The sequence below is a fragment of the Scylla paramamosain genome, chromosome 43 (assembly GCF_035594125.1).
Source record: "Scylla paramamosain isolate STU-SP2022 chromosome 43, ASM3559412v1, whole genome shotgun sequence".
In the NCBI taxonomy this organism is placed as follows: domain Eukaryota; kingdom Metazoa; phylum Arthropoda; class Malacostraca; order Decapoda; family Portunidae; genus Scylla; species Scylla paramamosain.
In genome coordinates, this window is record NC_087193.1 from 35,269 (window position 1) to 60,000 (window position 24,732).

Sequence of the window (24,732 nt, forward strand, 5' to 3'; positions counted from 1 at the left end):
CTAGCGTCTCATAATAAACTGCTACAGGGCCTGTGTCCTGGGCCAGTAGGCGGTCCTCTGCTATGCTGCTGCACTGCGTAGTTAGTGGCAAAGCAGCGTGCTGTGTGCCAAATTTGAATGTTTGGTTAGCAAAGGGAACATTATCAAGAGTACATTTTCTTTTTGCAAGTAGACTGCTCATATCAATGAACATTCGTAACTCATTACCTCGTAACTTGGACACCCTCTGTATACAGGGTCTGTGGACTGCCACTTATAGACCTAATGGCTTCTTGCAGTTTTCCATGTTTTCTTATGTTCTGTGCTACAATCAGACACTCGTTCCTTTCTGTGTGTTTATATCTCCTTAGATTTTCCTTGGCTTGATGTACTTGAATTCCTTCAAGAGGGAGGTTTCAAGACACTTATCCACCAATTTTTGACCACTGCTTTGACCCTTTTATGGGACTGGCATTTCAGTGGGCATTTTTTTTTATTAGATTTTTGTTGCCCTTGGCCAGTGTCCTTCCTACATAAAAAAAAAAAAAAAAAAAAATTCCTTTGCCTATATCACCTGTTCTTGTAGTGTGTGTGTATTTACCTAGTTGTGTTTACCTAGTTGTATTGTACAGAGCACAAGCCAAAGTTCATTTTGTCTTGTCTCCATAACTATATTTATCCAGTTTCTGTTTAAACATGTGTACACTGTTTGCTACAACCACTTCTTCCTTCAGATCATTCCAGATTTCAATAGTTCTGTACGGGAAGCTGTATTTCTTGATGTCGCTTGAACATCCACTCTTCTTTATTCTCTTCATATGCCCCCTCATCTGTCTCTCTCCCTCCTTCATCTGTGGTAACAAGTAATTTCTGCCTATTCTTTCTATATTGTTTACTAACTTGTACATTGTTATAAGGTCTCCCCTTTCTCTTCTCTCTTGTAGTGTTGGTAATTCCATCTCTTCAAGTCTTTCTTCATAGCTTAAGTGTGTGCGTGTGCCTGCACACACGTGTGCTTCCATCTTGTACATTTTCTTTTATTAACCCCATCTCCTCATTTCATTAATCCCAAACCTCTATTTCTATGCATGTCCGTGTGTGTGATCTAACCTGACCTAATGTGGCATTGCCTAACTTGACAGGACGACCAAGGGTGAGAGGGAGAGCCTGGAGTCCCTGCCTGACCTCACCACAAACATTCATGGGGACTTCTACTGGGACACAGACTCAAAGGAACTCACATACATGGGTAAGAGCAAGGTCAGAGTGTGTTGAGAGTGGTGGGTTGGGTGACTGAGCTGCTGCTGGTGTTGTGTTGTGTGTTGTGAGTGGTACCGTTGCTGAAAATTCTCTCATTGCCTGAAATCTGCTGTGGAAGAGTGAGATGGTGATGTGTTGGGAGTGGTGGCTGGGTGAGGTGACTGTGCTGGGGTTGTGTTGTTGTGTAAATTAAAATCTCTCCTTTGTGTTTCAATGCCCAACTGTACTGTTCTCCTTGTGATGGTCTTGCCTGCAATATAACTTCTCCTCTTGCTATTTCAGTGTCCTACAATATTCTTCTTCTGTTATGGTTGTTGCCAGCAGTATTGAATTTCCTCTTCTCTCCCTGTCCTGTCCTACAATACTGCTCTTCTGTTATGGTTGTTGCCAGTGCCATTAACTCTCCTTTTCTCTCCCTGTGTTTCAGTGTCGCACAGTAAAAAGACTACAAAAAGGCATGGCAACATGGTCTTTGATGACCGAGTTCCTGGTCAATCAAGGCAGATCAGTTTCAGTGTGTATAAGTATGTATTTATCTGTGTATTTCTATTTTTATTGCATTGAGTTAAGTTTTCATGTTCCATTTGTGTGTGTGTGTGTGTGTGTCTGTGTGTGTGTGTGTGTGTGTGTGTGTGTGTGTGTGTGTGTGTGTGTGTGTGTGTGTGTGTGTGTGTGTGTGTGTGTGTGTGTATTTACCTAGTTGTATTTACCTAGTTGTGTTTTACAGGAAAAAGAGGTATGCTCGTGCTGTCCTGTCTCTATATCTATAAGCATCCAGCTTAACTTTAAATTCATGAATATTTTTTTATTGTACCACTGTTTCATCTAAGTTGTTCCATATTTCTATGCTTCTATTTTGGAAATATATTTCTTGACATCTCTTCTACTTGCTGTTTTCTTCAGTTTCACTCCATGTCCTCTTGTAGCTCTTGAGTCCCACACAAATAAGTCTTCTTTGTCAACTTGATCCTTACCCTTTAAAGCTCTGTATATGGCTATCAGGTCCCCTCTTTCTCTTCTCTCTTGTAATGATGGAAGCTTTAATCTCCTTAATCTTTCTTCATAGGTTAAATCTCTCAAACTTGGTACCAGTTTGGTTGCAGCTCTTTGGATCCTTTCTATTTTCCTTATTCCCTTTTTATTATGGAGTGACCAAACAATTGTGGCATATTCCAATTTTGGTTGAATCACATATTCCATCAACTTTTTCATCATCTCTTCATCCATAAAAGCAAATGTCCCTTTCATTTTTCTTAGTAACTCATAAGTTTCCCCAAATATTTTGTTTACATGTTTTACTGGTGATAAATTATCACTTATTGTAATTCCCAAGTCTTTTATTCTTTGGTTTTCTTAATTTCTATTTCTCCTGTGGTGTAGGAACTTGTCAATCTTCTTTTGCCTTTTCCTAATTCCATCACCTTGCATTTCTTTGCATTGAATTCCATTTCCCATTTCTTACTCCATTTATATATCTTTTTTAGATCTTTCTGTAATATTTCACAATCCATATTGTTTTCCACTCTTTTCAATAATTTTGCATCATCTGCAAAACAGACTTATATAACTGTCAACTTCATCCATCATATCATTGACATAAACCAGAAACGTTATGATGCTAAGATTGTCCCCCTGTGGTACTCCACTTGTAACTCTACACCATTCTGATTTTTCTCCCTTTATTACTGTTCTCATTTCTCTATCCCTCAAGAAGTCTGTAATCCAATTCAGTGTGTTTCCTTGTAAACCCCCTATATTTTGAATTTTCCATAGCAGTCTCTGGTGTGGTACCTTATCAAATGCTTTTTTTTTAGGTCTAAATAAAAATAGTCTGCCCAACCCTCTCTCTCTTGAATTATATCAGTTGCTCTGCTATAAAAGCCCACTAAATTCGTGACACAAGATCTTCCACTTCTGAAACCAAATTGTCTGTCAGTCAATGTATGTGTTTCTTCTAAATATTCCATTCATCTGTTTTTAACTATTCTTTCTGCTATTTTTGCCACCACACTTGTTAGGGACACTGGTTTGTAATTCAATGGATCTTCTTTATTACCTCCTTTAAAAATGGGCACAATATTGGCTCTCTTCCAGTCTAGAAGAATTTTTCCTTCCTTAAAAGAACATACTATGGTATTGTGTATACCTTCTGCCAGTTGTTCACAACATTCCTTAAGTATCCAGATGGACATTCCATCTGGTCCTTGAGCGTTATTTATATCCAAGTCTTTCATAATCTTTTTAATTTCACTTATGTCCACCTGTATCTCTCTCACCACATTGCCTCTGTGCCATGCTCTTTCTCCTTCAAATTTGCTTTCTCTGGTAAATACTGACTGGAAGCACTTGTTCATTAATTCCGCTTGTAACTGTGTATCTTCGTATGTAATGTCATTTTTGTTAATTTATCTATTGTTTACTTGTTTTCATCTTCCCATTCACATATCTGAAGAATAACTTCGGCACACCTTTCCATTTGTTAACTATATCTTTCTCATAATTCCTTTTTTCACCTCTCAGGATTCTGATATATTCGTTTCTTGCCTTCTTGAAATCTTCCCATTTCTCACTTCCTCTTTTTTCTCCATCTATTCCATGTTGCTTCTTTTTCTTTTTCTTGCTGTTATACATCTCGTATTAAACCAGTTTTTTTTCTTTTTCACTTCCTTTGTTTTGATCTTTGGTACATATCTACTGACCCCTTCATTAAAAATTTCCATTAATATGTCCGACTTTTCCTGCGTACTGCTTGCCGTGAACAGTTGTTTCCATTTAGCCTCTGCAAAATATTCCCTCAACCTGATAAAATCTGCTTTCTTGTAATTATATCTCCCATTCTTGTAAATTTCATTCCTGTTTTCTGTTGCACCACTGCCTATGCTGAATTCAATTAACAGATGGTCACTTTTACCTAGTGGGCACTGATAATTTATTGCTTCAATGATGTCCATTTCCTTTGTAAACAAAGTCTAGCCTTGATGTCGCTTCATTACCCCCAAATCTTGTATTTTCTCCAATCCACTGGGTCATAGTATTTGTCATTATTAAATTTAGAGGCATATATCCCCATGACTCTTCTCCCCGATCCATGGTCCACTCTTCCCAGCATACCTCCTTGCAATTAAAGTCACCCATAAGTGTTATATTGTTACTCTCTGCCAGTATTCTCTCCAAACGGTTACTAGTATCTCTTAACAATAATTTATAATCCTCTTGTGTCCATGCATTTGTCTCTGTGGGTACATAAGCCACTGCAAAATCTCTTCTTCCTTTTCGTTTCCTTTTTGTTTTAATTCTAATTACTTCCGCCATTCCTTCTCCTATTTCAACCTCTTCCACTGTTATACTCTTCTTTATAAGTAACATGACTCCTCCCCCTTTCTTATTATTTCTATGTTTTATCCACACATTATAATTACTATTATCAATTCTTATATTTTCTGTTGTCTCATTTAGTTTAACTTCAGTAATACCCATGATGTCGGGCTGCTTTATCTTAATATAATTATTCAATTCTCGCAACATTGATATTAAACCATTTATATTTGTATTTGCCACTGTCCACTTTTTATTTTTCCATACATTATTTACATTTTCTATTCTTTTTTTTTTGTCAGATACCACTTCCTGAGCCTCTTGTCTTTTACCTTCCAATAGAACTTTTTTTTCTCTTCCTCTGTTCTTTTCTATTTTTTTGCCTTTGCTTCTTTTATTAGATCGCTTACCTTGAGTCTCTCCTCCTCATTCATGTCCTTTATCCAAACTTTCCTGTATTGCTCTGTCTTGTCCAGTTTCCACACATTCAATATCACTTCCATGGCTGTTGTTTGTGCCCTAAATTTTACTTTCATTGGTTGTTCTCCTCCTATATACTTCCCCAGTCTATGTATTTCCTCAATTTCACTTATCCAGTCCTCCCCTTCTCTCTGTATATTTTTTACAATGTCCTCTGCAACCTTTTTTTGTTCTTTTTCCCTCTTGTATCTTACTGGGTCAGTTTCCTCTTTTAATCCATATATAACAATACATTTCTCTTTGTCCATTGTGTCCCTTACCATCGATTCCTCCTGTTTGATCACTTTCACAATTTCCTTACTTAAATCTGTCTTTTCCTTCTTTTGCGCTTCTATGATTTCTGTAAAGTTAACTTTTTCTTCCTTTTTTTCCTTCCTCCAGATTTGATGTTCACTTTTCATCCCTATCACTTCATTTTCCTGTTTTTTAATAATATCATTGTTTTCCTTCAATTTTGTTTTTAGATCAGCACATAGTCTTCAATTCTTTGTTTTCCTCTTCCAGGTCATGTTGTTTTTTTTTCTAATTTTTTTCACTCTTTCAGTGAGGTCACTGATCATCCCTTCCATCAAAGCCACTTTCCTTCCTTGCATTTTATCATGTAGTTCATTATCTTCCTCAAATCCTGGGAATGGTGACCCCGTTGGCAACACTCCACTCCCACCTATGGCGTCCGCCTTGCTGGAGCTTTTACTCATTTTATTACCTCTGTTATTACTTAAATTTTCTTTTATTTATTTATTTCTGGAGACAGGAGAACTCTACTTGAGCACAGCTCTACTTAAATTTTCTTTTATTTATTTATTTCTGGAGACAGGAGAACTCTACTTGAGCATAGCTCCTACCCGGGAACACATTCTAAGCTCCTAGTGGTGGCCATGGTCAAACAAAATCTTTCTTTGCAGGAGCTTGGATTGCTGGTTGTTTACTCGACGATGATGTGTGTGTGTATGTGTGTGTGTGTGTGTGTGTGTGTGTGTGTGTGTGTTTGTTTGCTATTGGTGATGTAAAGTTTTTGGACTATCACTAGTCACAAAAACATCCTTGAAAACTCCTATAACTTTCACCATAATTCACCAGACTATCAGTACCCTTTAAACTACCAACTGAATCCCAAAAACACCCTTGAAAATCCTCTTAACCTCCACTGTAATCTGTCAGTTTATCATTACCCTCCCCAACTTATCACTAGACTAACAAAAACACCTTGAAAACCCCAAAACTTTCACCAGAGCCTGTCAGACTATCTGTAACCTCCCAAAATTATCACTAGAATCACAAAACCATCCTTGAAAACCCCAAAACTTCCACCAGAGCTTGTCAAAATTATCACTAGAATCACAAAAACACCCTTGAAAACTATGAGCATCTGTTCGACTCTCAATACCCTTCTTTAACTATCAGTAGAATCATGAAAACACCCTTGAAAATCTCAATACAAGCTGTCAAGATGAAACACCGAATCATCTTCACAATATAGGTAGTCTAATTACAAATAATATCTCTCTCTCTCTCTCTCTCTCTCTCTCTCTCTCTCTCTCTCTCTCTCTCTCTCTCTCTCTCTCTCTCTCTCTCTCTCTCTCTCTCTCTCTCTCTCTCTCTCTCTCTCTCAACTCTCTCTCTTTCTACTCTCTACTCTCTCTAGGTGTCAGCACAAAGGATGTTCTGCGCCTGACCCTAGACCAGTCCCCACAACACATCCAGATGCACCTTTCCGCTGGTCTGATGTGGAGACGTGGAAGCATATGCCAGTCAGTACTGGTGGCCACCCAACAGAGGCAGAATACAGCCTGCCCGTGGAGGGAGATGAGATTGTGATTCCTGAGAGTAAGTGTGTGTATTTACTGTTGTATTTATATGGGAAACTATACTTTTTGACATCTCTTCTACAAGCACTCTTCTTCAGCCTCTTTCCATGTCCTCTAGTGTTCCGTGTATCCCAGACCATTAAGTTGCTTTAGTCCACCTCCTCTACTCCCTTATATGCTTTATATATCGCAATCATGTCTCCCCTTTCTCTCCTCTTTTCCAACGTTTGTAGATGTATCCTTTCCAGTCTCTCTTCATATGACAAGTCTCTGATACTTGGTATCATCTTTGTAGCTGCTCTCTGAACTCTCTCCAACTTCCTTATATCCTTTTTCTTGTATGGCAACCACACTACTGCTGCATATTCTAGTCTGGGTCTTATCAGCGACACGATCATCTTCCTGACCATCTCTTCATCCATATATGCAAAGACCTGCCTTATTCTTCTCAACAAGTAATTTTGCTAATGTAATTTTGCTAATGTGTCTCTCTGGGGTCAGGTTCCAAGTCAACCTTACACCATTCAACATATAATTTCCTTTTACTCTTCTTGTACTTTTTCCAAATTCTATTACCTTACACTTCTTTAAATTAAATTCCATTTCCCATCTATAACTCCACTCTGATATCTTGTTCAGGTCTTCTTGTAATGTTTCACAGTCCTCTGCACTCTCAACTTTCTTCAGCAACATTGCATCATTCGCAAAAAGGCTCATGTAGCTGTTCACACTTTCCATCATATCATTTATATAGACTGCAAACATGATTGGTAAGTACTGAGCCTTGGGGTACTCCACTTATGACTTCCCTCCATGATGATTTTTGATCTTTTACCAAGGTTCTCATTTCTCTGTTTGTCAAGAAATTTTCCATCCATCTCAGCAAGCCCCCCCTTAGCCCACCATTATGCTTCAACTTCCACAACAATTTCCTGTGTGGCACTTTATCAAAGGCTGCCTTCAGGTCTAAATAAACACAATCAGCCCATCCATCTCTTTCTTGCATTATATCCACCACTCTAGAATAAAAACTCAGTAAGTTTGTAACACACAATTCTCTCTCTCCTCTCTCTCTCTCTCTCTCTCTCTCTCTCTCTCTCTCTCTCTCTCTCTCTCTCTCTCTCTCTCTCTCTCTCTCTCTCTCTCTCTCTCTCTCTCTCTCTCTCTCTCTCTCTCTCTCTCTTGTCTCCTTTGTACTGAAACTGATTTTTTCTTGGGTGTAAGCATAAATTATCTACACTCCTTCACCTTGCCACACTAAACCATGTTCAGTAATACCCAGTAAACACTACACTACACCCTGTCACACCAAACTACACTCAGTTACACCTTATGACATTTTACTCAACTACACTTGATCATACCCTGGTATACCCTACAGGCATGTGGCTCGTTGTGGACACGGCCACACTCAAGCTTGGCCGTGTCTTTGTGTATGGCACCATTGAGTTTGATGACACGATGGACCACAGATTTGAGGCCACCATTATTTACATCCAGGTGAGTAGCAGTGATGGAGGTCAGCACCTGTGACTACCTTGTAGGTACCTGTGTTGTTAGCTGGTTGTGGTGTACAGGGCATCAGCTACACTCCTCTGGTTGTCTTTGTATCTCTGTTTGTCCAGTCTTCTCTTTAGTTAACACTCCTCGCTTCTGTCACCCCTTGCCTCTGTATGTGAGTGTGTTAGTTATATACATACAGAGCCTAAGCTACACTTCTCTAGTCTTGTCTCTGTATCTCTGCTTAGTCTTCACTTCAGTTAACACTTCTTGCCTCTGTCACCTCTTCATTTTAGTGTTGATGCATGTTTTTTTTTTTTTATGTAGGAGGGACACTGGCCAAGGGCAACAAAAATCCAATAAAAAAAATCCCAACTGAGATGCTATTCCCATAAAAGGGTTCAAAGTGGTAGTCAAAAATTGAAGGATAAGTGTCTTGAAACCTCCCTCTTGAAGGAATTCAAGTCATAGGAAGGTGGAAATACAGAAGCTGGCAGGGAGTTCCAAAGTTTACCAGAGAAAGGGATGAATGATTGAGAATACTGGTTAACTCCTGCAGTAGAGAGGTGGACAGAATAAGGGTGAGAGAAAGAAGAAAATCTTGTGCAGCAAGGCTGTGGGAGGAGGGGAGGCATGCAGTTAGCAAGATCAGAAGAGCAGTTAGCATGAAAATAAGGGTAGAAGACAGCTAGAGATGTAACATTGTGGCAATGAGAGAAGTCTAGAAGAGAAATGTCTAGAAGAGTGGTATGAGTGGAACCCCTGCCAGACATGTGAAGCATATTCCATATATGGGTGGATAAGGCCCTTGTATAGAGTTAGCAGCTAGGGGTTGAGAAAAACTGGTGGAGATGTCTCAAAATGCCTAACTTCATAGAAGCTGTTTTAGCTAGAGATGAGCTTTGAAGTTTCCATTTTAGATTATAAGTAAAGGACAGACTAAGGATGTTCAGTGCAGAAGAGGGGGCAGTTGAGTGTCATTGAAGAAGAGAGGATAGTTATCTGGAAGGTTGTGTCAAGTTGATAGATGGAGGAATTGAGTTTTTGAGGCATTGAACAATACCAAGTTTGCTCTGCCCCAATCAGAAATTTTAGAAAAATCAGAAGTTAGGCATTCTGCGGCTTCCCTGCGTGAAATGTTTACTTCCTGAAGTGTTGGATATTTATGAAAAGACGTGGAAAAGTGCAGGGTGGTATCATCAGTGTAGTTGTGGATAGGACAAGAAGTTTGGTTTAGAAGATCATTGATGAATAATAGGAAGAGAGTGGGTGATAGGACAGAATCCTGAGGAACACCACTGTTAATAGATTTAGGAGAAGAACAGTGACTGTCTACCACAGCATCAATAGAATGGTCAGAAAGGAAACTTGAGATGAAGTTACAGAGAGAAGGATAGAAGCTGTAGGAAGGTACTTTGAAAATCAAAGCTTTGTGCCAGACTCTATCAAAAGCTTTTGATATATCCAAGGCAACAGCAAAAGTTTCACCGAAATCTCTAAAAAAGGATGACCAAGACTCAGTAAGGAAAGCCAGAAGATCACCAGAACAGTGGCCTTGACAGAACCCATACTGGCGATCAGATAAAAGGTTGTGAAGTGATAGATGTTTAAGAATCTTCTTGTTGAGGATAGATTAAAAAACTTTAGATAAGCAGGAAATTAAAGCAATAGGATGGTAGTTTAAGGGACTAGAATGGTCACCCTTTTTAGGAACAGGCTGTATGTAGGCAAACTTCCAGCAAGAAGGAAAGGTAGATGTTGACAGACAGAGTTGAAAGATTTTGACTAGGCAAGGTCCAAGCACAGAGGCACAGTTTCAGAAAACAATAGGAGGGACTCCATCAGATCCATAAGCCTTCCAAGGTTTTAGGCCAGTGAGGGCATGCAAAAACATCATTGTGAACAATTTTAATAGGTAGCATGAAGTAGTCAGAGGGTGGAGGAGAAGGAGGAACAAGCCCTGAATTGTCCAAGGTAGAGTTTTTAGCAAAGGTTTGAGGGAAGAGTTCAGCTTTAGAGATAGATATGATAGTAGTGGTGCCATCAGGTTGAAATAAAGGAGGGAAAGAAGAAGAAACAAAGTTATTGGCAATTTTTGGGGGCTAGATGCCAGAAGTAACAAGGGGAGTTAGATCTTGAAAAATGTTGACACTTTCCATTAATGAAGGAGTTTTTGGCTAGTTGGAGAACAGACTTGGCATGGTTCCGGGCAGAAATATAAAGTGCATGAGATTCTGGTGATGGGAGGCTTAAGTACCTTTTGTGGGCCACCTCTCTATCATGTATAGCACGAGAACAAGCTGTGTTTAACCAAAGTTTGGAAGGTTTAGGTCAAGAAAAAGAGTGAGGAATGTACGCCTCCATGCCAGACACCACCACTTCTGTTATGTGCTTGGCACACAAAGATGGGTCTCTGACATGGAAGCAGTAGTCATTCCAAGGAAAATCAGCAAAATACCTCTTCAGGTCCCCCAACTAGCATAGGCAAAACACCAGAGGCACCTTTGCTAAGGGGGATCCTGAGGAAGGATTGGAACAATAGGACAAGATACAGATATAAGATTGTGATCGGAGGAGCCCAACGGAGATGAGAGGGTGACATCGTAAGCAAAAGGATTAGAGGTCAGGAAAAGGTCAAGAATGTTGGGCGTATCTCCAAGACGGTCAGGAATAGAAGTAGGGTGTTGCACCAATTGCTCTAGGTTGTGGAGGATATCACAGTTGAAGGCTAGTTCAACATGATGGTCAGTAAAGGGAGAGGAAAGCCAAAGCTGGTGGTGAACATTGAAGTCTCCAAGAGTAGAGATCTCTGCAAAAGGGAAGAGAGTCAGAATGTGCTCCACTTTGGAAGTTAAGTAGTCAAAGAATTTCTTACAGTCAGAGGAGTTAGGTGAGAGGTATACAGCACAGATAAATTTAGTTTGAGAGTGACTCTGTAGTCGTAGCCAGATAATGTGTAAACTTGGAAGATTCAAGAGCGTGGGCACGAGAGCAGGTTAAGTCATTGCGCACATAAATGCAGCATCCAGCTTTGGATTGAAAATGAGGATAGAGAAAGTAGGAGGGAACAAAAAAGGGGCTACTGTTAGTTTCCTCTGACACCTTGGTTTCAGTGAGGAAAAGAAGATGAGATTTAGAAGAGGAGAGGTGATGTTCCGCATATTGAAAATGAGATCTTAGACTGCGAATGTTGCAGAAGTTAATGAAAAAGTTGAGGGGGGTGTCAAGACACTGAGGGTCATTATCAGAAGAGCAGTCCGACCTGGGGACATTTGTGGTCCCTTCCACAGATGGGGACTCTGAGTCTGGTGTAAGAGTCGCCATGATAATTTCAATTTTTTGAGTGAAAGGTGATTGTGTGTGTGTGTGTGTGTGTGTGTGTGTGTGTGTGTGTTATTAGGTGCTTATAGTTTTGAGTGGAGGAATAGAGTTGTCCTGCCCCCTTGTGTTATGAGACACAAAGGGAAATGTTCAGTGAGGTCACAGCTGGTTTTAATGATAAGTTCACAGCATCCCCTGATCCAGTGCTTTAGACCTCACCGGGAGTAATTATCATTTTGGCAGGTGCCTACTGCCTCCTCCTGTGTGTGTGTGTGTGTGTGTGTGTGTGTGTGTGTGTGTGTGTGTGTGTGTGTGTGTGCGCGCACATGCATGCATGTGTGCGTGTGTGCGTGCATGTGTTAATCTAATCTTAGTTAACACCCCTTGCTTGTGTCACCACTTTTCTAGTGTATGTGTGTGTTAATCTAATCTTCAGTTAACACTCCTTGCCTGTATCACCTCCTCATCTCTCCACACACCACACCCTGCACTAAGATTAAGACACCTAACCAACTCTGCTGCTCCATCACCACCAGGGAGGCTCTTTAGTGGCTGGCTACTCCTCAGACACTCCCTTCACCCACAGTCTCATCATTCGCCTGATGGACCCTGAAGATGTTGATGCCTATAGCATGAACCTGGGCTGGAAAACTATAGGTATGTGCTAGAACACTGTGGAAGGGTGCTGGAAGGTTGTATAGGAGAGTTGAAAGATTGTTGATGATTCTGGAAGGTTGTAAAGGAGTTTGGAAAGGTGTTTATCTATTAATGGTGCTAGGAGATTGCAAGGAAAGGGCGGTAGGTTGTAAGGGGAGTGTTAAAAGCCTGTTAGTGATGAACAGAGGTTGCAAGAGAAGCTCAGATGGTTGTAAAGAAGTATTTGAAGGTCATTGATGATACTGAGAGGCTGCAAAAAAAGAGGCTGGCAGGTTATAGAAGATTATTAAAAGTTGTTATATTATTAAAAGTTGTTATTGATTCTCAAAGGTTATGATAAAGGCTAGAAAAACACTAGTGACAGAATAACAGTTGACACAACGAAGGAAGACTGCTGATAAGGTAATTAACAATGCATTAACTCTGTCACTGAGATAAACAACAATGCACAGCGCCAAGAATGATGTACAAAATCTTTATAAACACGTACAAGGAAAAAGGAGATAAAAGAATGGCTTTTGCAATTTGTAGTCCCTATAAAGCTTGGAGGCAGCTTGTTCTTACCCGTGAGTGTCTTGTTGTGGGTACCTGTGACTTCCTTGTTGTTGCCTGTGAGTGTTTTGTCTCAAAGTAGCTGGTGATGGAGGAGAGATGTGGCAAATAACAGTGAGAGGCTGAAGAAAATAAGAACATAAGAACACAAGAGAAGCTGCAAGAAGCTGCCTGGTCTACACGTGGCAGTCCTTGTACAGAACATGCCTATCTATTTCCACCTATCACCCAATCCACAAATTTGTCTAATCATCTTTTAAAGCTCCCTAATGACTCGGCTCTAACAACCTGATTACTGGGTTCATTCCATTCATCTACCACCTTATTTGAGAACCAGTTCCTTCCTCTCTCTCATTGAAATATTTTCCAGCTTGAACTCATTATTTCTTGTTCTATCTTGATTACTGACCATGAAAATTTTGCTTATATCACCCTTGTACCTTTGTTATAAAGATAGCTACAGGTGTGAAATGAAGGTCTGGTATGTTGCAGGTGTGTTTGGCTATCTCAGGCTGCATGGGCAGGTGTGCAGGAGATCATGGCACAAGCTTGGGGCCACAGTGGAGGTTGGGACCGGCCACATAACTCTGGCCGAGGATCCTGATGCTTCCTGGCTCAATAAAGAGGTGAGTGGAGGGGTGTCAGATGAGGTGAGATCAGGTTAGGTAAGGTCAGGTCAGGTTAGGATATGTAAGGTTAAGTTAGATTAAGTTAGGATTGGTAAGGTTAAGTTATAAGTTAGATTAGGTTAGGTTAGATTAAGAGGCAGAGAGAAGGAGAAGGCATAATAAAGATACAAAGTTAGATTAATTACGTTCAGGTAAGATAAGCTTAAGTTAGGTAAGATTGAGAGGCAGAGAGAATGGGAAAGCTGAATGAGTAGGTTAGGTTAGGTGAGGTTATTAGGTTAGGTTAAGTTAAATAAGAAACTTAAGGTAAGATTAAGTTAGGTGAGATACATGGTAAAGTAAGGTGAAATTAAGTTAGGATAGATTAAGAGACAGAGAGAAGGAGAAAACTGAGTGAGGGGATGCCAGGTTAGATTGGGTTAGGTGAGGTAAGAATAGGTTCAGTCAGAAGGCAAGAAGATCGGAAGGAAGAAGAGGAAAAGCTGTAGTTGTTGGACAGAAATTTTGCATTGGTATTGTTTATTGTATTTTACTAATATTTCAGAGGTAGTTTGGGAAGGGGAGAGAAGGAAGGAGAAGCACAGGGAAGGAAGGGGAAGGAAAAAGAAGAGTATAATTGGATCATCTATTATATCCCCTTCTTCTTATTCTCTATTTCTCATTATTTTATTCTGCTTTACTCTCTTTAAGTCTCTCTCTCTTTCCCATGTCTTAGTCCAACTTCTCTTCTTTTCCTTCCATTTACCTCTTCTCAGATTGTCCCTTTTTCATACTTCTCTCCCCCTCTGCTTTCCTCTCTTCCCCTTCCATTTATCTCTCCTTAGATCATGTCCCTTTTCATATTGTGTTCCTCTCCCATGCCTTGCTCTGCCTCCCATTCTCTCCCTTCACCTCTCACCACACTGCCATTCAGGTGGGTGTGACAACAACAGGAAAAGAGGCAACAGAGAGCGAAGTGAGGCGAGTGGTAGCAATCAATGGTGCCACACTCACCCTAGACTCAGCACTCAAATTCCAGCACCTTGGTGAGTGTTTTGCTCCTTGTCCTTCACTCACTGAAACATTAGTTTAGTCTACACTCCCACCTCTTCTCCAGAATTCCATCTAGCACTTGGTGGAAGTAAGGAGAATGCATAACATTTGTGGTATATATCAGGTTAAGGAGAAGGAATGCAATGTGTAGTGCCTGAGGGTGTCAAACACAGCATTCTTTGGTAGTCTGATCTTGTAGGAAGAATGGCAGAGAGTAAGATGAATAAGTGAGTGTATGTGAGTGTGACATGCAGTGGGTGGAAGACAGTGACCTGCAGTGAAATGGGAAATCAGAGTGGCTGGAGTATTGGAGAGAATGAGTGAAGTAGAGCATGTAAGGACAGGAATATTTGAGTGTGGTAGATGCAGTGGGTGCAAGACAATTACCTGCAGTTGAATGGGAGGTCAGAGTGTTCAGTATGGGAGAGAATGGATATAGAAGAGCTTGTTAGGACAGAAATAAATGAAGCACAGTGGTGGAGGCTTGAGAGAAGGAGATGAGAGGAGAATGAAAGAACCAAAACATATGAGGATAGAAATAAATAGAGATCCTTCTATCACAGCATTCCATAAACACAAGCATCTGGTATAAGTAGAAAGTAAGTTTGTCATCAGTGAAATCTCTGTCTATTTATCAAGAGAAGACAGAATGAGAAAATTAGAACATGCAAGAAATAAATAGACACTTTCATGACAATCCATAAACACAAGCATCAGATATGAATAGACAGAAGCAAGTGTGTAATCAATGAAAGCTTTCTATTTATCAAGAAGAGACAGAATGAGAGGAGTAGAACATGCAAGGAATAAATAGAGACTCTTCCTTCCCAGCAATCCATAGACACAAGCATCAGGTACAAAGACACACATGCAAGTTTGGCATCAATTAAATCTGTGTATCTCCACCCAGGGGAGATACACACGCTGTCAGACGGCACTTCCATCACACTGGCTGGGGAGGTCGGTCTCCTGAGCCGGAACATTGCGGTGGAAGGAATCACGGAGAACAGCAACGGGGGAAGAATTCTGGTCTCCACAGTCTTCCAGAATGGCAAGCATTATGTTGGTGAGTCTGGAAGATAAGCTGACTGGTGAAGCTTTGGTGAGTCTGGAAGATAAAGCAATAAAGCTTTGGTGAGTTTGGAAGATAAAGCAATAAAGCTTTGATGAGTCTGGAAGATAAACTAGTTGGTGAAGCTTTGGTGAGTCTGGAAGATAAGCTGATTGGTGAAGCTTTGGTGAGTCTGGATGATAAAGTGATAAAGCTTTGGTGAGTCTGGAAGATATTCTGGTTGGTTAAGCTTTGGTGAGTCTGGAAGATAAGCTGATTGGTAAAGCTTTGGTGAGTCTGGAAGACAAAGTGATAAAGCTTTGGTGAGAATGGAAGATAAACTAGTTGGTGAAGCTTTAGTGAGTTTGGAAGATAAGCTGATTGGTAAAGCTTTGTTGAGTGAAAGATAAGCTGATTGGTAAAGCTTTGGTGAATCTGGAAGATAAAGTGATGAAGCTTTGGTAAGTCTGGAAGATCAAGTGATGTTTTTAATGATGATTTGTTCCATTTTCTTTGAATGCTTACTACTGCTACTACTACTACTACCATTACCACCACCACTGCCACCACCACCACCACTACTATAACAACTACTGCTAAAACAATTACCACCACACTCCCTGTACCACACTAAGGAAACGCTTCCCTCTCTCACCATGACTGCTTTCAAAGGCCACTGAGATGACTGACCAGGTTCTCAAGAGTGTTTCTCCTGCTGTTAATGTAGGAATCTTGTTCATTTCTCACTAGAACCATAAGAACATCCTTAAAAACCTGTGTAACTTCAAGTACAGCCTTTTCAGAGCAGAGGTGCAGCCAGAAGTTTTTCAGAGTGTGGTCCTTAACATGCACCACCACTAATAAAACCATTACTACTCTACTATTACCACTACATTCCATCCACCATGACCACCACCAATACCATCACCACTAGTCCTTTCTGTCCCTCCTTCAGGTTCGGCCCAAGTGGATGGCGTGGAGTTCCGTAACATGGGGCAGGAAGGCTTCACCGACATCACTGACCCACGCTACTCCATTGCCTTCCTGGGCCTTGATGCCATTGGTGACCATTCTAGCTACGTCAAGAGGTCATCATTCAATGTCAACTATAATGTGGCTGTTGGGCTCATCAAGACCTTGAACATGGTAGTGGAGGAGAACGTTATCTATCATGAGCTGGATTCAGGTGTGTGTATTTACCTAGTTGTATAGTACAGGGTCCGAGCCAAAGCTCAAACCCTGTACTATACAACTAGGTAAATACACACACCTGAATCCAGCACATGATAGATAATGTTCTCCTCCACTACCATGTGTGTGTGTGTGTGTGTGTGTGTGTGTGTGTGTGTGTGTGTGTGTGTGTGTGTGTGTGTTTTATTTATTTATTTATTTATTTATTTATTTATTTATTTATTTATTTATTTATTTATTTTATTTATTTTTTTTTTATGTGTGTATTCATATGGTTTTTCTTATTTATTTACTTATCTATTTATTTGTGCTAGATTCAGGTATGTGTGTGTGTGTGTGTGTTTGTGTTTATAGTTTTTAATTAATTATTATTATTTATCTATTTATTTATTTATTTATTTATTTATTTATTTTATTATTATTTTTATTATTATTATTATTTTATTTATTTATTTTTATGTAGGAGGGGCACTAGCCAAGGAAAACAAAATTATAAGAAAAAAGGGCCCACTGAGCTGCTGGTCCCCAGAGTAAAAAGTAGTTGTCAGAAATTACAGGATAAGTGTCTTGAAACTTTCCTCATCAAAGAGTTCAAGTCATAGGAAGGTGAAAATACAGAAGCAGGCAGGGAGTTCCAGTGTTTACCAGAGAAAGTGATGAATGATTGAGAATACTGGTTGATTATTGCATTAAAGAGGTGGACAGAATAGGGATGAGAGAAAAAAGAGTCTTGTGCAATGAGGCTGTGGGAGGAGGGGAGGCATGTAGTCAGCAAGATCAGAAGAGCAGTTAGCATGAAAATAGCGGTAGAAGATAGCTAGAGATGCAACATTGCGGCAATGAGAGAGAGGCTGAAGACAGTCAGTTAGACGAGAGGAGTTGATGAGACGAAAAGCTTTTTACTATCTTTCCTTTAATTAATCATACATGTTTAGTAATTTGTGTAACAGAAACCATTCATAAAGTGGAAATTCATTAATGAAGTCACTAGTGCACTTCCTCTCCTCATTTCCCTCTCATTTTCCATCCCTCTGGCAGGCATAAGACACGAGACAGGCTCCAACACCTACAGGTGGAACCTCATCACAACTGTGTTCTTCCTGGGGACTTATGAAGACAGACAGGAAACAGAGAACGTGAATTGGAGTGGTGCCTTTCAGCTGGACAATGCACCCAACACTGTACTGACTGGCAATGTTGTTGCTGGTACATAACAACTTCTGTGTCTTGTGTTGGTGAAGGATATTGGGGAATGTGTGTCAAGACATCGGTTATTTGTTGTGGTGTGTTTGTCTTTTTTAGTCTTTGTGGTGCTGACTCTTGTCTCTCATGGTGTTGTACAGGTGCAGAACAGGCTGGCTACAAGACCCTTGGAGAGCTGTGCGAGGACACAACTTGGTGGATGGGGAATGAAGTGCACAATGCAATTTATGGAGTCATGGTGAGAGATGGAGACTGAGAGGTGCAAGAATAATTTATAGTATTTTTAGTGCTGCCATACACTGCTGCAAACTTTGCATTGTTGTGTGCAGGCATAGAGAGAGAGAGAGAGAGAGAGAGAGAGAGAGAGAGAGAGAGAGAGAGAGAGAGAGAGAGAGAGAGAGAGAGAGAGAGAGAGAGAGAGAGAGAGAGAGAGAGAGAGAGACAGTGTGAGAGATAGAGAAGTTTTGGTGCTACTAGTGCTACTGTACCTTGTTCCTGCCACCTTTTTGTTGCTGTGTGCAGATGTAGTGAGAGAGAGAGAGAGAGAGAGAGAGAGAGAGAGAGAGAGAGAGAGAGAGAGAGAGTCAGTAGCATTAGCAGTGTTGTCCTAACCCTTGTATACTGTGCAGCTATGGAAGAAGGGAGGCACGGGGCCACTGACAGACTGCTGCAGACTCAACAACTTCTACACCTGGAGAATCTCAGACACAGGCTTCTATGTCCAGCACTATGCCAGCTCCCTCATCACTAATGTAAGCTGGAGGAAGAGGAGGAGGAGAGACACTATAAATTCCAAAAATGCTGTAATATATTGTCCTTAAGACCCCAAGACCTAAGAGAAAATTTATAGATGCATTGAAGGAAGACATGCTTGCACTAGGTGTGACTGAGGAAGGCTTTCTCTCTCCCAGGTTGTCTCTGTGGACAGTCCCCTGGGAGCAATGCAGATCATCTATGAGCCAGATTCACTGACTCACAAGTTCCACCCCAAGACAGCCAATGCCAGTCACTCCCTGTTTGTGGGTGTCTCCCCATCACACACTTGTGAATACCAGGCATCCAAGTCCCGGATAATGAAGTTCTATGGAGATAAATTTTTTGGCGGAGGCGTCGGCGGAGGAAACACTGGCATCCTCTTAGCATCATTCACCTCTGGATCTAATAAGTTGTAGGGCTGGGCAGGATTCTATAAAACAGGTAATCGCAAATCTGATTACTTGCCCTGTTGGATTCGTGAGATTCGAACCTTCCATGAATCCTATGTACTCTTAAGTTCTTAACAAGCCCCAGGCACCCGAGATTCTTCCTATTGTCTGCCAGGCACGAGATTCGTTGGTGTTTGCAAGGGAATCCAACCACGGAGAGAATCCAGGATTCCCCTCCACCTGTTACAAACATCACGACTCTCTCCCTTTGGCTAGAATTTGCCGAGATGCAGACTGTGTTTCCCATGATGCTTACCAAGGATATATATATATATATATATATATATATATATATATATATATATATATATATATATATATATATATATATATATATATATATATGTGTGTGTGTGTGTGTGTGTGTGTGTGTGTGTGTGTGTGTGTGTGTGTGTGTGTGTGTATATATATATATATATATATATATATATATATATATATATATATATATATATATATATATATATATATATATATATATATATATATATATATATATATATATATATGTGTGTGTGTGTGTGTGTGTGTGTGTGTGTGTGTGTGTGTGTGTGTGTGTGTGTGTGTGTGTGTGTGTATATATATATATATATATATATATACGAGTATATATATATATATATATATATATATATATATATATATATATATATATATATATATATATATATATATATATATATATATATATATATATATATTATATGAAGAATTCCATGATATAAATATGCAATCATGAAAATACATGTGCAGTTATAGTTGAGTGAGACACACTTCAGCAAGGTGAAGGGCGCACACTATAAGTAACCATTCAGATTGCTATTACTTTCATTAATTTACTTTAAATGATACAAGGATGTTATAGTTATTCATACACATTTATGATAGATTTTCCATTTATTGACAAATAGGGTACATTATTTCCAAATGTTTTCTTGATACATTAACATTATTTTTGGCATCATAATTGTTTTTGCTATTTTAAGAATAACAGTAAGAAAGTAGTAACAAAAGAGTCCTCCTCTACTAAAGTTTGGAAATGAGAAAAAAAAAAATCATATTGTTCCAGACATCACAGCGTATTTCCATTAATTAAAATACTTCTCTCCTTATCATAGTCAATAATTTCCTTAATATTGCATTGGATTTCATTACATTAATTTCCTTAATATTTCCTTACAATTACAATGGATACTAGATAAGCATATGATTACATCCATACATGATTTTGCATACAGATAACATTCAACTTAACATTTCATGTATTTGATGTTAACAAGTGGAAAATAAGAAAATATATACAATAAAATCATGTCCATCACAGAATGTATTATCACATCAGTTCCGTAAAAAAAAGGAAAAAAAAAAAAAATCTATATCACAGAAAATAATTTAATTAGTACTACAGTATGACCAGTAGTATGACCACATAAAAGTTTCCATGAAAACAAAATGCATGCAATACTATAGAACAAAAAGGCATCTAGAAGGATATCACTTGGCACTGGTAGGAAGCGGCTCTTCACATGTTCTTATTAAGGAAGAGAATCATATTTATATTCCCTTCCTTAAGGCTGCTCTGCCTGTGGGAGATAAGCTCCCCTGCCTTGGAAAAGAGTCTTTCTGAGGGAACAGATGAGGCAGGAATGAATAAAAATTTCTTGGCCACTTCACTTAACTTGGGGAAGAGGGTTTCGTGTTGCTTCCACCACGCCAGTGGATTGCTGTCCCTGCATAAATGAGGCTCCTCAAAGTATCTTCTCAGCTCAATAGAAGGGCCTGTGGATGGCTGAGGTGATGAACATGCCAGATTATGCATTTTCAAATCAAATTTACACCAGTGATTTTTTCTTTGGTTTTGTTGTGGCAGTTACTGGCTTTGGTACTGTAGTGACCAAACATATTGCTTGTTTTGGAATTGATAGCTCCACATAATCCCAAATGGGCGCATTTCTGCCACGCTTGGCTGCCATCATGTAGAACCACTGTTTTTTATTAAATTCAGGGTATTTACAGAAAGTCCCTTAAAACAAAAGTAGACTACTCAACTCGATTCCTCTTCCAATCAGACAGAATCCTGACGGATCCCAGATTGAGGCAGCTGACAAGTTTCCGAATAAAGGTACAGTGTGTGTGTGTGTGTGTGTGTGTGTGTGTGTGTGTGTGTGTGTGTGTGTGTGTGTGTGTGTGTGTGTGTGTGTGTGTGTGTGCATATTTACCTAGCTGTATTTACCTAGTTGTATTGTACAGGATACGAGCTAAAGCTCATTTGAGGGCGTCAGGACCATAGAGACTCAAGTGCCATTTTTTTTTAAATTGAGAAAACTGTATCTAAAGTTTATCAACAATAACACCACTTCTAAGAAAGATATAAATTTCAACTAAGTTTCAGATAAAAACCTTGGTCTTCAAAATTTTTTTACCTAAAATTTTAAAAAATCATAAGTTGCATATGCACACTGGCATGTAAAATATAACCCCTCCCTTTAAGTTTGTGTATATATTTTTGCATGACCTGGAATTTGAACCTTAATGAAATGTTTTACCTGAAGTAAATAATGAAATTATTAACATCTTCCTGATATCACAAGAAAAAATAAAATAGTATGACAATAGTAATAATAATAATAACAGTAATAATAATAATAATAATAATAATAATAATAATAAATAATAATAATAATAATAATAATAATAGATAATAAATAATAAATAATAATAATAATAAAAGTATAATAGACTCAGAGTTTTGAAAAAATAGTAAATACTAGTATTGGTACTGCAGTACATTAGTTACTTAAAAGAAAGCAACAAATTGAAGGGTGAATGAATGTTATGTTAGAGGAAGTCATGAGTTAGTAATAATAGTGAGACAAAGGATTAACAGGTGGCACTGGTTAGTCACAGGTAAAGATTGGGTATGAAGGAGGTTTGGGCAGGACTGTGTGAGGAAGCGTGAGGAGGGGTAGTAAGCAGTGCAGTGATTGACTCCGGGTGACGTGTTTCTTCTGGAGAAAAACACTGATTGAGCAAGAGATGGTTATGCACTGTGCATCACACACTCCCACTGGCTGGCTCCCTCTCGCTGGGCTTGAGCCTGGCTGGTCTTGAATGAATGCACCCCTTAGTTCAACCAGCCCACACAACACTTGAATCCCATATCAATAAGTTGTTGTGACTCCATTTGCTACTTCAGGACCTTCAACCATATGGAAGCTGAAAAACAGTGTTGCAAATGTCATAGCTGGACAGAGGAAGAGTTGCTAATTCTTTTGATGTATGTAACTCCATATTTGGGGAGGTGATGCTTGAGCCCCTATGGTCCTGATGTCATTTGACCTGTCTCCATAGCTGCAGTTATCCAGTTTCTCTTTAAATTTGCTTACACTAGCAACTGTAAAACTATTACAGCTTAAACTATTCCAGAGATCAGTGCTTTGGTATAGGAAACTATATTTCTTGATGTCACCGAGACATTTACTCTTCTTAATCTTTTTGTATGTCCTCTTCTACATCTTGTTCCCTTATTTACATGTATCTCCAAAACTTGTCGGTCTAACTTTTCCATACTGTTTATTGATTTGCACACTGTTATTAAGTCTCCCCTTTCTCTTCTCTCTTCCAGTGTTATTAATCTCATTCTTACAGTCACTCCTCATAAGTCTTTTCCTTCAATTCTGGCACCATCTTTGCTGCTGTCCTCTGCATTCTTTCCAGTTTCCTCAGTTGCTGCAGCGTACTCTAACTCAGGGCATAATCATGGTTGTAATTATTTGTTTCGTCATATTCATGTCCATGTAGGTAAAAGCCACTCTAATGTTACTAAAAATCCTCTATGCGTGGCCAAAATTCCCACATGTGCTTCTCTGGTGACAGTGTGTCCTGGATAATCACCCACAAATCCTTTTCCTTATTACTTTTCTTTATCATATCTTCCCCCTTTTTATAGTTCTATGTAGGTCTCCTTGTACTTTTCCTGTGTGTGTGTGTGTGTGTGTGTGTGTGTGTGTGTGTGTGAGTGTGTGTGTGTGTGTGTGTCAGATATCCACACAGCTCTACAACACACACTTGCACGCACACTGCACCCAAACCAGGCACTTAAGAAACTAAAGACTTATTGTTGTTTGAGATCCCTTAACACTCCCCATACTCTCCTTTTGTCTCATCCCACAGGCATTGTCCGTGATGCTTCCTGTGCTGTGGTTCCATCGTGGCAGGCATGGAAGTGCTTCTCGCTGCGTTGCCGCCTCATGATCATTGAGAGCATAGACACAGACACAGAGGTGCGGCGCCTCTCCCCCATCGCCCTCATTGCCAACCCTGGTGAGCAATACAAGTCACCTTCTCCTCTTGTCCCCATAAATCTGTCGATGTGCCAGACTTTTATCTTGTTCCTTTAAATCTATTTACCAGATTGTCAATTCCACTTGGGATTTTTTGTAAGTGTCATTAATGCCGCCTCCTCCTCCTCCTCCTCTCCAGGCCCCAGTGGGTACGTGGACCTCCTCCTTCTCTTCCTCCTATACACGCCATGGTTCAGACATATTTTTGTACATGCGTTTATCTTATATTATTTTATTTTACTTTATTTTTTTGTTTAATTTCTATCCAGGCTCGTGTACTCGATGCCTCAGCTCACGAGGTTCACATTCACGCGCACGAGGCGGAGTGAGGTAGAGGTTCATGAAGCTTCGAGTCATTTTGTACTGGAATGCGCCGTTAGTTTCAGTTATGAGTCATTATTGCAGTAATATTGCACGTAGCTTCCTTCATCTGAATATATGCACAGTTTCTTCTCATTCCTGTGGTGTTTTCAGAATCGTTATATTCATTCTTTCTTTCACTAATTCTTTCATTCATTTGTTCTTTTTATATATATTTTTTTTCAATATTCTGTACGTTCATATATTATTTCATTCTTTCTTTTGCTCGTTCGTTCGTTCATTCATTCATTTATTTATTATTTCGTTTGTTCATTCACTGATTCATTCGTTGGCTTTCTTTTCATTATTTCTTACGTTCGTTCACTATTTCATTCTTTCGTTCGTTCGTTCATGCATTTATTCTTTCATTCATTCACTGTGGCACATTAAAATCAGTAGATCCTTTTGTTCGTTCGTTCATTCAATCTTTTCCTTTCTTTCATATATTATTTCATTTACTCGTTTCTTTGCCGTAGTTTATGTCAGCATTATAATGATGCAGTAAAGAAAGACTGGTAAAAAAAAAAAATAGATTCTCGTAATAAAAGAATTTTCTCAATTTATGTGTTGATGCCCCGCTACATTAGAAAATAAAACAATAAAAAAAAGGAAAACAAAAGCTGGAGTGAAAGGAAATTAGACATACTAATTACGAAATAAAAAGTATGAAGCGAAAATACAAAAAGAGAGAGAGAGAGAGAGAGAGAGAGAGAGAGAGAGAGAGAGAGAGAGAGAGAGAGAGAGAGAGAGAGAGAGAGAGAGAGAGAGAGAGAGAGAGAGATGTGTGTGTGTGTGTGTTCATTTTATTCTTGAGTACCTGAGTGTTCCGCATGTGGTTCCTGCATC

At 39.4% G+C, this 24,732-nt stretch overlaps 1 protein-coding gene across 10 annotated transcripts in view; it reads left to right on the forward strand.

The window, feature by feature from the left end:
* The window catches only part of LOC135093695 (fibrocystin-L-like), a 43,485-nt gene extending 19,193 nt beyond the window's left edge, over positions 1–24,292 (forward strand). For 4 of the 10 annotated variants that reach the window (XR_010263460.1, XR_010263461.1, XR_010263464.1 and 1 more), the window contains 16 exons: positions 1,122–1,228; positions 1,667–1,763; positions 6,680–6,861; positions 8,224–8,342; positions 12,200–12,320; positions 13,365–13,498; positions 14,415–14,526; positions 15,444–15,599; positions 16,540–16,770; positions 17,814–17,981; positions 18,119–18,216; positions 18,608–18,730; positions 18,890–19,175; positions 21,253–21,305; positions 23,357–23,506; positions 23,666–24,292. Coding sequence is in view for 3 of the 10 variants with exons in the window: in XM_063993206.1 (XP_063849276.1) it covers positions 1,122–1,228; positions 1,667–1,763; positions 6,680–6,861; positions 8,224–8,342; positions 12,200–12,320; positions 13,365–13,498; positions 14,415–14,526; positions 15,444–15,599; positions 16,540–16,770; positions 17,814–17,981; positions 18,119–18,216; positions 18,608–18,730; positions 18,890–19,150 (1,909 nt within the window). In the remaining 7 variants the exon portion in view is untranslated. Of the gene's footprint in view, positions 1–1,121; positions 1,229–1,666; positions 1,764–6,679; positions 6,862–8,223; positions 8,343–12,199; positions 12,321–13,364; positions 13,499–14,414; positions 14,527–15,443; positions 15,636–16,539; positions 16,771–17,813; positions 17,982–18,118; positions 18,217–18,607; positions 18,731–18,889; positions 19,187–21,252; positions 21,306–23,356; positions 23,507–23,665 lie in introns of those variants that run through there. The other 6 variants (XR_010263462.1, XR_010263463.1, XM_063993206.1 and 3 more) reach the window with 6 other exon arrangements.
* Positions 24,293–24,732: the final 440 nt, after the last annotated feature.